Source organism: Abrus precatorius, unplaced genomic scaffold (genome assembly GCF_003935025.1).
Source record: "Abrus precatorius isolate BTA unplaced genomic scaffold, Abrus_2018 Scaffold3, whole genome shotgun sequence".
NCBI classification, from domain to species: Eukaryota; Viridiplantae; Streptophyta; class Magnoliopsida; order Fabales; family Fabaceae; genus Abrus; species Abrus precatorius.
In genome coordinates, this window is record NW_020874373.1 from 29,587,725 (window position 1) to 29,603,286 (window position 15,562).

A 15,562-nucleotide genomic window follows, 5' to 3' on the forward strand; every position below is an offset into this window, starting at 1 on the left:
AATTTTAGATTTTATTCCAATTCTGAACAATTTGACTTAAAATGACTTAATTTTGTGCAGAAGCTTGAGCTGAGAATTTGAAGTTGATATTGAAGTGAAAAAAGTAAGAGAATTGAGCCTAAAAGAGCAAGAATCAGATGATAAGTGTTGGGCGTAAATACTTTGAATACATAGAGTTAATACTTTGAAGAAAAAAAATCCATGAAGACCAAGTGACTAGCAACTCTGAGTATTGAAAGTGAACACTCCAGCAGCAGAAATTCTAAAAAACCTTGCTCGTGTATACTCTAATCGTTGAGAGTAGCTATGCAAAGTGTGTGTCTCCACTCTATGCACTGAGAGTAGCTACACGTGAGGCTTTTCCATATAGAACACTTGCACGTGAACACTCTTATCACTTAAAGTGTCCATGCGAAATAACGTAATTTTGAAAATCACTTTTAAGTGTCGACTTTGGACGATTTGAGTTCCTATTTCAGTTGTAGAAGCTTCTAGAAGACCTTTCATGATATAATTCTCAGAGATTAAAGTGTAGAAGTAAAAAAGGGTGGAAAAACATTATAAATAAAAGTTAAGAGTTCAGATTTAGGGACTTTTGATCATTTTTTCATTTTTTCACTTTATAACTGTTTTAACTTCTAAGGGAAGTCAGAGAGAAGGATTGGAGTGACTTTCAAGCTTTAATCAGGGTGAAGATTGAGTCTTGGAAGATGTTCTTCTGCTCCTTGTCTTCTTCTTCTCTTACTTCTCTTTCTTCTACTGTAATATTATTCTAAACCTTTTGGTTAGGGATTTATGGATCTAGATTTGATATTGTGATGTAATTTTAGATTTGGATCTTGAGATTTTTATTGAATTGAGTATGTGATTCTTTTCTTAATGCAGTTGTGAACTAATCCTTCATTCAATTGAACTTAGAGGAATTTTCATCAATAGAAATTGAGTTTATTTCTCAGATCTGAATCATATGCCTAGGTTATTGAGATCTTAGGAATAAGTATCATAATTTAGTAATCCTATAATTTCCAGAACTTAATGCAATATTTGATTGAATTTCACTTAAGGAATTAGGAAGGTTTAATTAGGTATTAGGATCATTGAGGCAATGAATTGTCCTTTGGTTAAAGAAGTAAAATTGATTATCAACCGATTAAAATTCTCAAGAATCCAGAATATGATTATATTACAATTAAAAATCTGGTAAAATAATTTCTAACTATTTTTCACATAGCATTTTCTATATAAAATTTGTATTATGTTTTACAGCATTTTATTACCTTTTATTGTTCTTATTTATCATCTTTTTACATGTTATAAATCTTCCAATGAATTGTTTGGCTCAACTAATTGTCAATTTGTGAAGTGATAATTGAAAATAAGATCATTGTGGATGATATTTTGGACTCATATTGATTTCTAAAAATTTTATTACTTGCTAGTTAGTGATTTTATATAAAGAATATTATTGTATTCTAATAATGATTTTTACATAACAGACAATTACTAGCAAGAGAATTTGATTGAGAAAGCAAATGATAAGCAGATTTAAGAGTAAAAACACCATTATTAGATAAATTTTAGTATACAGAATCAAAACTATTCATTCTCACAAGAAGGTTAACTTGAGCTATTCACTGACAGACTAAGTCAAGGAGGATAGACTTAATTTTCTTCCAGTCCCAAGCCCCAGTAAAGAACAAGGCCACACGAGAATCCAGATCTAACTCAGAAATGGGAACACTAGCAAGATTGACCAACTTATCATAATTAGGAATCCAACAATCAATCCAAAATTTAGCAGACCAACCATCCTTAACCAACCAACCTAGGACTTTAGCAAACTGAGGCCAAACCATCATGAGGTTTTTCCAGAGGTGAGATTCTTTACAGGGTATTTTAAAACCTATATTATTACTAAGGTTATAGTTATATTTATGCCTTAGAATTTGAGCCTAAAGATCAGAAGGAGAATTGACTAATATCCAACATAGCTTCATTAAATAAGTTTTATTTAGCATATGAAGATCCTTAAAGCCCAACCCACCTTCAGATTTAGGTTTGCATATATGCTGCCACCCAATAAGGCGGCATTTCTTTCTGCCTAAGGAACCCCAAATAAAATTCGTGCAGATCATATTTATTTTATTACAAATGGAGGATTGAATCAAAAGAGATTGCATTAAGTAGGAGGAGATACTCATTAAGGAAGACTGAGCCAAAGTAACCCTACCAGTTAGGGAGAGGGAATTCATTTTTCAAAGGGATAGTTTTTTCCTAATTTTATTTATGAGGAAGGATAGTTAACTTCTAGAATGTTTTAGATGGGAAATGGGAATCCTAAGGTATCGCCCAATCTGACTAACAGGTCTAATGTGTTAATACTCACTAATGGACTGACCAAGAGAGACATCAATATTTTTGGAGAAAAATAGAGAAGATTTCTCGTAATTAACTTTTAGTCTAGAGGAAATAGAAATTAGACAGTACCTTAATAATGGTATTAGCTTAGAGAACACTTGCTTTAGCAACCAGAATAACATCATCGGCAAACAGTAAATGGGAAACTATAGGCCCTTGAAAGCCAAAGGAAAAAAGGATCCACTTCTCATTCATAATTTTATCCTTAATGGGATGAGAAAGTCTTTCAATACATAAGAGAAAAAGATAAGGGAAAATGGAATCAACTTGATGAATGCCCCAAGAAGGAGAAATAATCAGAAAGGCTAGAATTCCAATTAATGGACATAAAGGAGGAGGAAATGCAATGATGAAGCAGATTGATAAGATTAGGGTTCATACCTATTTTATGGAAGGTGTCAATTATAACATTTCACCTCAACCTAGCATAAACTTTTTCAAGATCTAGTTTGACAATCATATAATTTCTCCCACCTTTTAAGTTATGAAAGGAGTGACCTAGTTCTTGAAAAATAAGGGCATTATTAGTACCATGTCTACTAGAAATGAAACTCGACTGGTAAGCTGAAATTAAGCAGGGAAGATACTCCGTTAATCTATTAGCAATTAATTTAGTAATTATTTTATAACTAACTTTATAGAGAGAGATTGACTTGAAATTTTTAATGAATTAAGGGTTATCGAATTTAGAAATTAGAGTAATAACTATATCATTCACAATAGCAATTTTGCTAGGATCCTGAAAGACCTCAAGGAAAAACTTGCATATATTGGCAGCTAATATTTTTCATTAGCTTTTAAAGAATAAGGCGTGAATTCCATCAAGACCAGGGGATTTAAAGTTGCTAATATTAAACAGAGAGGCCTTAACCTCTTTAATTGAAGGAATAGAGGATAGCCTCTGATGATATGCAGAACTAAGAGTAGGAAAAGAAGCACTATATCAGAAAAGAGATACAAGAGCGATTTTATTTTAATTTAGAGAGCGTTGAGAACTACTATAAAATTTTGCGCTATCCAATGTGTTGTATTTAAGAGATCAGTTAAATAATCGCTCTCAAATGTTGATATTAAAGAGCCATTCCATATCAAAAGGTGGATATCACTTAGAGAGCAATTCATATAACCACTTTCTAAAGTATAAGTATGAACTACGAATTTGAAATTTCTTTCTTTATAAGTTTTCTTTTTCAAACCAAAATTAATTTATTGTTACGTTCAATTTTTTTTTCATTTTTATCACAAATCAAAATTAAAAATTGAGTTTGTCGGTTGTAGTAACCAAACAGTCTACATTTACAATACTAGTAGGATAGTTCATGGTTAATAAAGAAAAAGAAAGAAAAAAGAAAGAATAGAGAGAGCTGTAAGAAAGGTAGCAACTGATGGAAAAGATATCAACATTGTTAACACAAAGAAGACAAAGAAAACCTATAGACGTGAAAGAGACCAACTTTTTTAACGCATAAAAAATAAAGAAGACAAAGAAGGAGAACTTACAGATGTAGAAGAGACTAACTTTGTTAGCAAGACGAAAAGATTCATAAAGTGTGCTTTATCCATATAATAAAAAAAAGACTATAAAGAGTAATTTATTATTAACCGTTCTCAAAAGTATACATTCTCTAAAGTGTAACTTTAGAGAGCGGTTAACAGAGAACCGCTCTCTAATGTATACTTCTAAAGTGGTTTTTTATTAACTGCTCTCTTATGTATACTTTTGAGAGCGGTTCAATGCTAACTGCTCTCAGAATGTACATTAGAGATCAGTTCTTTGTCAACCACCTTCAAAGATATACCTTAGAGAGCAATTCAATGCTAACCGCTCTATAAGTATATTATTATAGAGCAATTTCTACTAACTGCTATATAAGTTAGCGCTTCAAAAACTCATTTCTGACTAATGAAGTCTGGGTAAGCAGGCTAGAATTCAAAGGAGAGGGGTCAAAATAGATGTTTTTAAAGTAATTAAGGGTCATTAACTTAATCAGAGAAGAATTATATTTCTGATCTCAAGTCTCAATTTTCAGAGCTTAAATAATATTCTTCTGTCTACGAAAAGTAGTAGCCTAATGAAAAATTTAGTGTTTCTATCTCCTAAACACACCCATTAAGTCCTATAATAGTGGTATTAATAAGTTTCTTCATAGTCTAGAACTAAAATATACTCCTTCCAAAGAAAATTCATAAGGTTACTAAGGAAATGATTGTCACTAGTAGCAAGCTTGCCAGAAATGCTAACAGTTCTATTCAAGAGTCTTTTTTTCTTATTAAAAATATTTTCAAAAGTAGATCTATTCCAGACAGTTATATTAGTTTTAAATCTATTAATATTCTCTATCCAGGAACTAGACAAAGTCCAAGAATTGTTAACTAGATTAGGGAAATCAGGGTGGGATAACCAAGGGGCTAGAAATTTAAAAAGTTTATACAAAGGCTGAAAATAATCCCTAGAATTAATTTTGAGCCAAAAGGCCACATGGTAAGATTTTGGATAGGGATATAATAAATAGAACTATGTTGGAAAACCAGGTGTCAAGCCTCATTGACAACTACTCTATCTAGTCTTTCCTTTAATGCATCCCTATGCAAAGTAAAAAGAGATTCCTTAAAACCTAAATCATGCAGACCACAATAAAAAAGGCAATCAGCAAAATTTTGAACTAAATAAAGGTTAATAGTACGACCCTTACTTTTTCGGTCTCGTAAAGTAGAAAATTAAAATCACTTACTACACACCAAGGGTTGGTAACAAATTGGCTAAAAGAAATCAACTCTCTCTAGCAATCAACTCTACCCCTTTCTTAGGAACTAGCATATATAGAAGATAAGATCTAATTTGAATGACCAAAGTTACTAATTCTAAGATGGATAAAGTATTTAGATTTAGAAATGACACTAGCTTTAACCCGCCTAGTATTCTAGAAGTACCAAATACCTCTTGAAAAGCCCAAAGCATCTACTTTCTCAGTTTCATCTAGATTGATTTTGTTAATTATCATATCAGCTTTCCAAGACTGACCTTAGGTTCAAAAAGGGCTACAAAATCAAGTTTAAAATTGACTATGAGGTCGTTGACAAGTCTAGCAAAAGACCTATTTCTAGCACTTTAGAGTTCCAAAATAAGCAATTCATGAAGATAAAAGGAAAATATTAGGCATCTAATTGATGAAGAGGAGACTCTAAATGGGAATCCAATAACTGAGGGTCATATGCCCCTAAACTAGTATCATTACCTGCCACTATGTCCATAGGAGGATCCTTATTAGGAGGTTTGTCTGTTGGGGATGTGGCTAGCTCATTCTAATGAGCCCAACCTTTACTAAGGTTCATCCCTAGTAAATCTTGAATGGAGTAGCCTTAGGAAAGTTTGTTAATTTTTTTTTATTTTTTTTTTTGCATTTGATGCATTAAAGCAAAGACTTCCTTATTCATACTGTTAAAAAGTAAGGAACTTAGACCAAGCTCTTTGTCTAGGGGTCCTTCAGACTAAGAGCTAAGAGTTCCTTTTCCTCTAGCTTTCTCAGCCTTAGGTTTTATTTTAATTTTGGAATCTTTGTTAGGAAATTTATGGACATTAGACTTAGGTAAATTTTTACTAACAGACCTAACTTTGAGGAAAACGGAATGTTCTATTTCTATTACACCACTGTTTGTTAGAGCTATTTGCTCATAAGGAAATCCCTCACACTCCTCATAAGAGGATTTGCCTAAAATATCAAACCTAGAACCTAAGGGAGGCTCCTTACCTTTACCATTAGAGGCAATTGAAGAAGGAAACTAGCCAATTTTCTTCTTGAAAGATTTCTTAACTAGCATCCAAGGACTGAATTTGCTTTGTTCCTCAAAACCCTTATCCTCCAACATATCCTGAATGTCATTACTAGAGACAGCAATATGAGGAACAGACTCATCATTATTATTAGAATTACATTCCTTGGGTTCAAGTTGAAGTCCATATAGGATTCTAATTTGTGCCCATACCTACCACAGTGAAAACATATGAGATGAAGTCCCTTATAATCAACCCTAAATTCCTGATCTAAGACTTTGAAAGAAAGAAAAAGTTTCTTATTTAAATCTAACTCAATACATATTCTAGCAAATCTACCTCTAGCAAGGAGAGAAGTGTAGAGGTCAACTTTCAGCATTGACCCCAAGCAAGAACCTACATGACACAAAAATTTGTCGCTATAGAGTTCAAAAGGAAGGTTTGATATATGAACCCACACACTTATTTCCTAAAGGTATAATCTTTAGGCCTAAACAAAGGCCTCCATCTCTAAACTAACAAGTAATGGTTTAAAATAAGTCAAGCTCCCTCAAAGAGGACAACCTTTTAGTCCTTTATATTTTAAAATTTAACAAGAAAGAAATCATTATTAAGATCTAAAATTTTTATACTACCATTTTTATCCAAAATATTAAATTTTTGATTCAGAAAATTGAAACTAATGGATTTTCCTAAGAGTTTCACTATCAACGTAAGTTTCTAGGGGTTACACCACTTTTCATGGTCCTCTAGAGGAATTTTAAGTTTAAGGCAAAGGTTTTGGTCATTATTATAGTCAGTTACAGGTTCCTTATACTCCAGGGGAATATTAAGGTCTTCCAAAACAGATATAATAATCTCATTGTCTCCTAATATAAGATCTAAGTTATTACCAACAAGAACCTTATCTTTGCATGACATGCAATGAAAGGATTAACAGTTAGAAAGCACTTGATTCGAAATATCCTCATTCAAGGTATCTTCTTGCATTATGGTTTCCAACGTAGCTTTAAGGGGAGCTGAGGCTTTCTTAACCTTCTTACTGCGAAATAAGATGTCTCTTTCTTCCGTTGAGCATACATATGCATTAGGATGCTCCATTTTCCCTCACGAGAGTCAACCAAGAGAAAATCCAAGGAAGAAACCCTCCTCAAGCCACCAAAAACCACCTAGATCGCCGATGCAAGACAAGGACATCAACACAATCCTAGAGTTAAGCAAACCCTAGCAAAGTGACTTTCTTGAATGAAAGGATGGAAAATCTTGGAAGAGTTACGAAGGGTCACGTGGATTATGGAATCACTTTATTTGCACTTTTAATAATTTTTTTAAGTTTGACTATAAGGCTTAATGAAATAAATTTAAAATAGACCTATATAAAGATTATAAATGCATAAGCTAATTTTATGAGGCTTAAAGTTAAGTCGATTAACACTTTAGGATTTTGATAATAAATTATTATATTAAAATAATATTTTTTAAACAAATTATATATTTTTTAAACAAAATATAACACTAAAAGATTTGATAATTGAATCTTTTTATAAAACTTTGATACTTCAAGCTTATAGGTGATAAGATTCTTCATAGCTTAGTCGTTATAACATGAGCTAGTAGTGTGTTATAGAAACTTGAATATGAAAGTTTATAGATGTATGACTGTGAAATAGATGCAAGACACTATACTTGGATATCAACACGATATGTTTAAGACGAATGAGGAAGACATAATAAATATGAAAGCGACTTTCTTAAATGAAAGGGTGAAAATTCTTAGAAGAGTTGCGAAGGGTCACGTGAATTATGGAATCACTTTATTTGCACTTTTAATAATTTTTTTAAGTTTGACTATAAGGCTTAATGAAATAAATTTAAAATAGACCTATACAAACATTATAAATGCATAAGCTAGTTTTATGAGGCTTAAAGTTAACTTGATTAACACTTTAAGATTTTGATAATAAATTATTATATTAAAATAATATTTTTAAAAAAAATTATATATTTTTTAAACAAAATATAACACTAAAAGATTTGATAATTGAATCTTTTTTATAAAACTTTGATACTTCAAGCTTATAGGTGATAAGATTCTTCATAGCTTAGTCGTTATAACATGAGCTAGTAGTGTGTTATAGAAACTTGAATATGAAAGTTTATAGATGTATGTTTGTCAAATAGATGCAAGACACTATGCTTGGATATCAAGACGATATGTTTAAGACGAATGAGGAAGACATAATAAATAGGTGATGATTTGTTTATTAATGTGCTCAAATTTCTTAATAAAAAAATAACATTTTAAAAAGATATTTAGAAGTCTTTCAAATACTTGGCTATCAAAGGTTTAATCATCTAAGAAGTTAAAGATCTTACTATGGTTAAGTTTTATGTGCTTCTGGAGTTCTCTCAAAATTTATAAGCCATAGATTGAAAGGCTATCAATAAAAAAGATAAAGGAAGTCAGTTACTTTTAAATCAAGATCATCTATTAAGAAACTTAGTACTTCCTCAAATGAAAGCATTCTCTGTTATCAAATGCATTAAAAATTATAAGAAAGAGGAGAAAAGAGGATTGAAGCCAAGTATTTACATCATTTAACAATAATTTTTCATATTAGGTGATATCATAAGTGAAGATATTTTAGATTGGTTAAATAAAATATGTAAAAAGTGAATATTTTCTAAATTAGTTATGCCATAACTAATAAAAATTATATCAATAATATATTTTAATTTGCTAATAAAGTAAACATTTTTACATTGACAATGTATCAAAATTAAATTTATTAAATAATATTATACATTTGTAAAATAAATATAAAATACTATAATTTTTAATTTATTTCTTACATTGTATTTACCAATTACTTGATGTGTCAAAATATTTTTTTTTTGTTAAGTATCAACATTTTATTAAGGATTAATTCAGAGTATAAAGGGTACTTCAACCTGTTACAACTCTAGAGAGAATTGATAATACGTGTCAAGGGATCGTCAATTCAATTGACATATACAATCAATCTTTCCAACAATCCAACTGCAAGTCACTTTCAAGAATGATACTTAACAAAATCAATATTTAAAATAATAAATAATGTTATCTTCAATAATGACATATCAATATTTTACTATTAATTAAATAATAAATAATGACATATCAATATTTAAAATAATAAATAATGTTATCTTCAATAATGCTGTGTTAAATATTTAAAAAAAATTATTTGTATTGTTGTTTAACTATTATTTGTTTAACTATTATTTAAAAAAATTATTTGTATTTAGTTTCTAATATTATTATATTAATTTATTTTTTTGAAAAAACATAATGAAAATTTTATTTATAAACCACCGTACATAAATTTAAAATAATTTATGAATAATTAAAATAAATAGCAAACCCCTCCTAACATATTATGAAGGTAGTTATAATAATTATTTTTATAAAATAAATATAAAATTCTAGTATTTATTGTTGTTTAACATAAAATAATGGTCTTTTTTAAGCAAAATCATCTACATAATAATTATTTTTAAAATTGTATATGATATTTTATACCTGTTAACAAAAAAATTATCTATTATTTAATTTAGTATAATTTAATATTTGTTGTGATTTTAAAAATATTAAAATGTTATTAATTCTATAATGTATCTAAATTGTTTTATTTAACTATTATTTTTTCTAATTAAATACTATTCTATTGTAATTTTTATATTTCTAATATGCTAGAATTTTTATTTTATTATAATGTCATTGTTAAAATATTTAAATCATATGTATAAAATATAGGTATTATAACTAGTTAAAAATAAAATGTCAAATAAAAGTCATGAATGTATATTATACACTTATTTAAATTTAATTAGTACAAAATGAGAAAGACATTAATACCCTGAAAGAGTGAAACACCTAAGAAATAACCTTTTCTTAATGATATATGAGTTGGGGTGGGGGACCTATAGAATCAGTCTAATTTTGAGATGGGCCATATTGGGTGGGAATCACGTTTATTATATTTGGATATAATCAAGTGGGAGAAGAAGAAGAAGAAGCAATCAAAGCATACAAGAGAATATCAACTTCCTCTTTTCCTTTCAAAATGGAAGAACCCAATTTAATTTACAAAGAATCGCTTTCAATTCATATTAAAAAGCATGCAAGTTGTTTAAACAAGAAAAATAATGCAACGGCCATATAACTTCTAAAACCAGCAATTAATAACTTAGCTTTATAATATTCACTTTGCTATATTTTAGAGGACGGGTACAAATCATTTTTTAACATATTATTAATTAAAATTTATTAAAAACTAAAAAATATAAAAATTATTCAATAATAAGACTCATAATTTTTCAAATTTTAATACAGTGTATTAAAAATATATTACTAGCATTTCTCATTATTTTATGTTAAAAAAATAACTACCAAATTTACGATCGTTATCATAGTTTTTTTTTTACAAGTATAATTTTTATTTTAAAATAAATAAATTATTAATATAAACATTGTACATCTACCTTGACCCTATGATAAAATAATAACGTATATTATTTTTATATTAACAAAGGTGCTTATATTTTATATGCTGATAATGTTTATATTTTTTTACATTAACAAAATCGTCTATTAGTATGATGTATATACACGGCGTTAGTATAGATCCTCAATATTTATACTAATAATTTAATTAATGTCAATCAAAGACCATTTTAATAAAAATTAATTTAATGTCAAACAGTTAGCAAATAATATTCTTTTAGGATCGTTGTTCATTTCCTTTACAAAACAAACCAAAATGCGTAGATTGAATTAAATATTTCAAAATTCTAATTTTGATTTAATCCAATTTAGTAGCAGGTTTGATATTTTAACTTAATAAAAATTGATCAAGTTAATTTAGATTGAAACGAGAATTTCTCTCAAAATTTGATATTGATTAAATCATATCCGTTAACAGTGAGTATCCATAAATTTACATGCAGGTGGTCTAGATTTCGTAGTTTTGAACCTAAAATTACAGGCACAAATAAAAGTAATAAAGTGAAGTAGTTGAAATGCATGGTCCCATTGCATTGAGAAACCAACTTGGGAGGCAATAGGCAATAGGCAATAGGCAATAGCATTGGATGGGGGAGTGGGGTATATGAAATTCCCTAGACATGCCCTATAAAATGGGTCCAAAGTGTGAATTTGGCCGCTGCGGCTGGCATGGTCACGCGTGGTTTGAGACTTTCAAGTTTTGAACAAAGAAAACAAAACAGTTTGGTTCATCCCATTAAAGCGACAAAATGGTCTCTCGCAAATACAGATAGATGATGAGGCTGCGTTTCCATTGTGGAAAATAAGGTATGCGTCTATGCGGTGTGTTGCGTTGCAGTCAACAAATGCATTTATATTTTCCAAATTTAACAAAACTAAACTCAAATAAACATTATTTCAAGACCTATACACTCGTCATAAAGATTATTATCATTCTTTCATGCGCAAATAACATTGCTAAACTCAGTGAAAATTTTACTGCATATATCAAGGGTTTTTGTGAAAACTTTTGTTAGAATAAGTTCAGAGTTTATTTTAATATATAGTGAAAGTTTTTTTTTTTTTTTTACAGTTAAGATAATTTTTTAAAATAATTATTGTAAAATTTTACAATTTTTGATGATATAATAATTTTTAATGTGTATTTAAAGACATTTATAAAAAATTATAATTATATTTTATTAAAATTTATAAAATTAAGTATATTGATAATATTAAATTTATAATTTTAAATAAAAACTTTAATGTTTATTAATTTTTTTATTGTTTATCTTTAAGTATATATTAAAATATTATATAATATTACTTTCAGTCCTATTTATAAAAAAAAATATTTAATTCATTAAAATTAATAAGAATAACTATATCTACAAATTTATATTTTATTATAAAATACTTATAATATTAAATAATTAAATAAGCAAATTATTTATTAAGAAAATTAATATTTTGATCTTTATTGTTTTTAAGATATATCAAATAAATTTTCAAACAAAATAGAACATTATTTTAATTTGCAACATAGGTAATTGTCAATCATTTTAATTCTTATAATTTTGAAAATTTATTAAATAATATTTAATCTAAATATAATGTTATTTTAGTTTTCAATGTATATACAAATATCAATCATTTATTTCTATAATCTTATACATTAATTATTTTAACAAATAAAATAAAAAATAGCATTTAATAATTACGTAAAAAATATAATTTACTTAACATTTAATGTATATATAATTTATCAATAAATTTTCTGTAAATATGATATTTAATATTTAATAATAATGTAAAAAATAATTAACAAATTTTAAAAAAATAAACTTCAAAACATATTATCGTCAAATGTCATGTGAAATGAATAACTAAAAATTTACGTGTTAAATCAGTTTGTTAGTTAAAATAATTAATATTTAAGTAATGACAAAAATTAAAATAATTTATAATTATATATTTTAAAAACTAAAATGAAATTTTATTTAAATTGAAGATTAGTTTGATAAATGTTTAAAATTATTAGAACTATAATAATTTATAATTACATATATTATAAATTAAAATAACAATTTTACTTAATTTATAAATTATTTTAATAAATTTTAAAAATTATAAAGACTAAATTCATAGTTTATTCATTATATATTAAATAAATGTATTTAAATAATAATTAATAAAAATTTATAATAAATAAAGGTATAAATAGATTTTATATTTTATGATCACAAAAATATTGATATTATTTTCATAAATAAAATAATTTTATGGATAATTATTTAAAATTGTGCTCCTTCTGCGTCTGCAGTGTGCAGAGCTGGGTATCTGTCAAGGGTTTGAATTATCACTTTTCTTAATGGATTTGTCTATTTGAAACAACGACGTTTGTAATTGTAAATGTTGTTAAACGTGAATTTTTGTGCTTTTTCAGTTTTCTGAACGCTTCTTTCCATGTAAGAAACACTGAAACACCAATCTGATCTCATAGCTTACGACCCTGTCCTGCAACTTGATCATTCATTTCAATCAATCTATGCACTACCTTCCACCCTTCATCACTTACCATTTAATTCTTTTTATTCTCATAAGTTATTTTTATTACATTAAAACAATTTTACTCACACTAACTGTGAACAATGGAACTTTCATTTAAAATATTTAATGCAGTTATATTTTTAGACTTGAATTCGAGACTCTTAGTTAAATTAAAATAATTCCGTCTTAATTAATTCAAACTCTCGTAAATTCATTTAACTATGATTATTGCCCTGGAAAAATTAATTGAAATTTATGTACCGTATACAATGCTCCTTTTAATAATTCTTGCTACATAAATACAAATATTTTTAATAATTCATTAACAAATAGTAATATAAGGAGCTATACACACACTGATGATGATTCATTATATATATTTTTATTGAAGGGAAGCATAAACACGGTTACCATAAAGATGCATGTGGATCAATGGTCTTAGATATTGTCTAGGGGTCATCCTTATGTCGTTATGTCCTATTGGAACATATTATTATGTGGCTCCATTATACTACCCTCAGTGCATATCACCTGCATCTTAATTGTATGTAACAAGATAAAAAGCCAACACCACAGCATGATGTATGCAATCTACGTTGGTATTCTCTGTTGTTAATTACTCTAGTAAATATTAATTACACTGTTCAAGTGCCTTTCAACTGGCTAGAGTAATAGTAGCTTCTTTCTAGATCACAATATACTCATCGTTTAAGCTCCTTCAAGTTTACACAAATAATAATACTTTATTATTATTTTGTCCTTCTTTCTTGATTAAAATAACTTGAGAGATCATTATGGAATGCAACAATTGGAACAATAAAAAAAAGAAGGAAGGTGGTTACTCGAAATTGAATAACCTATTTGAAAATCCAAGACGCCGACCCTCCCCTTCATAAATCACAATAACCCCTCTCTCTCTCTCTCTCTCTCTCTCTCTATCTCTATCTCTATCTCTATCTCTCCTTATTCTTTGCCCAAAAATTGCTATATACAATCCAATAACTCCTAAATTAACTGAAACCCGCTTTGTACCTTTGGTCCCTCCAACTTCAGTTAATTAACTTCCCTAAAGCTTCAAAGAGAAACCCATTCGCTCTCTCTCGCTCTCAAAACACCAAACATCCCATTCACTTCCAAAACCCAAAACTCAAAGCATTTCATAATAATAATCATCACTTGTTTTGTTATCAAAACTCACACAAAAAATGCCACCAAATCCTCCAAACTCATCTTTCCTTCACAGACCAAACCACCACCACCACCCTCCCATCACAACCCCCACCGTTCCCGACGTAGTCGCCCGCTATCACACCCACGCCGTCGCCGCCAACCAGTGCTGCTCCGCCGTTGTTCAGGAAATCGCCGCCCCCGTCTCCACCGTCTGGTCCGTTGTCCGCCGCTTCGACAACCCCCAAGCCTACAAACACTTCGTCAAGAGCTGCCACGTCATCCTCGGCGACGGCGACGTCGGCACCCTCCGCGAAGTCCACGTCATCTCCGGCCTTCCCGCTGCCGTCAGCACCGAACGCCTCGACGTTCTCGACGACGAGCGCCACGTCATCAGCTTCAGCATGGTCGGCGGTGACCACCGCCTCTCCAACTACCGCTCCGTCACCACCCTCCACCCTCGCTCCCTCACCGATTCCGACGGCAACCACCGCTCCGCCACCGTCGTCGTCGAGTCCTACGTCGTCGACGTTCCCCCCGGTAACACTACCGACGACACTCGCGTCTTCGTCGACACCATCCTTCGCTGTAACCTTCAATCACTCGCCAAATTCGCCGAGAACTTGGCCAGAACGAAACCGCATCAACGATAACTTCAAACTGTTCGTTTTTTTTTTTAATGTAATATTAATGCTATATATACTTTTTGTTATCATTATTATTACTATTATCACTAGTGTGTGAGCTTGTTGGCTGAAGAGAAAGAGAAAAAAAAAGAGGAGATTTTTCTTTCTTGGCGCAGTTATGTGATCAACATCATTTTATTGTTTCTCTTTGTTAAGAAAGTGAACATGAAACAAGGATTCCTGTAATCTTAGTGTAATCTTTGTTCTCATTATAGTAATTTTCATGTGGCCAATACAGTTAATTGTGTCCTAATAAAATTAGAACCTTAGTTTTCGTAGTTTATTAATTTATATATTAGTCATATATTTTATAATGAGATGAGAATTGCACCGACTATGGGCTTGATAAATTAATTAAAATCACGGGTTTGTGTTGTTTTTGAATGGATTACTAGTTTATTATTTATTATTAGCTAGTGGTGATGTGAGTTGCAAGTTTTTCCA

At 29.4% G+C, this 15,562-nt stretch overlaps 1 protein-coding gene across 1 annotated transcript; it reads left to right on the forward strand.

The window, feature by feature from the left end:
- The first annotated feature begins 14,288 nt into the window (after window positions 1-14,288).
- LOC113863207 (abscisic acid receptor PYL4) lies at window positions 14,289-15,304 on the forward strand. The gene has a single exon (XM_027496701.1). It carries the CDS (start codon window positions 14,471-14,473, stop codon window positions 15,083-15,085), a length of 615 nt encoding a protein of 204 aa, XP_027352502.1. The 5' UTR covers window positions 14,289-14,470; the 3' UTR covers window positions 15,086-15,304.
- Window positions 15,305-15,562: the final 258 nt, after the last annotated feature.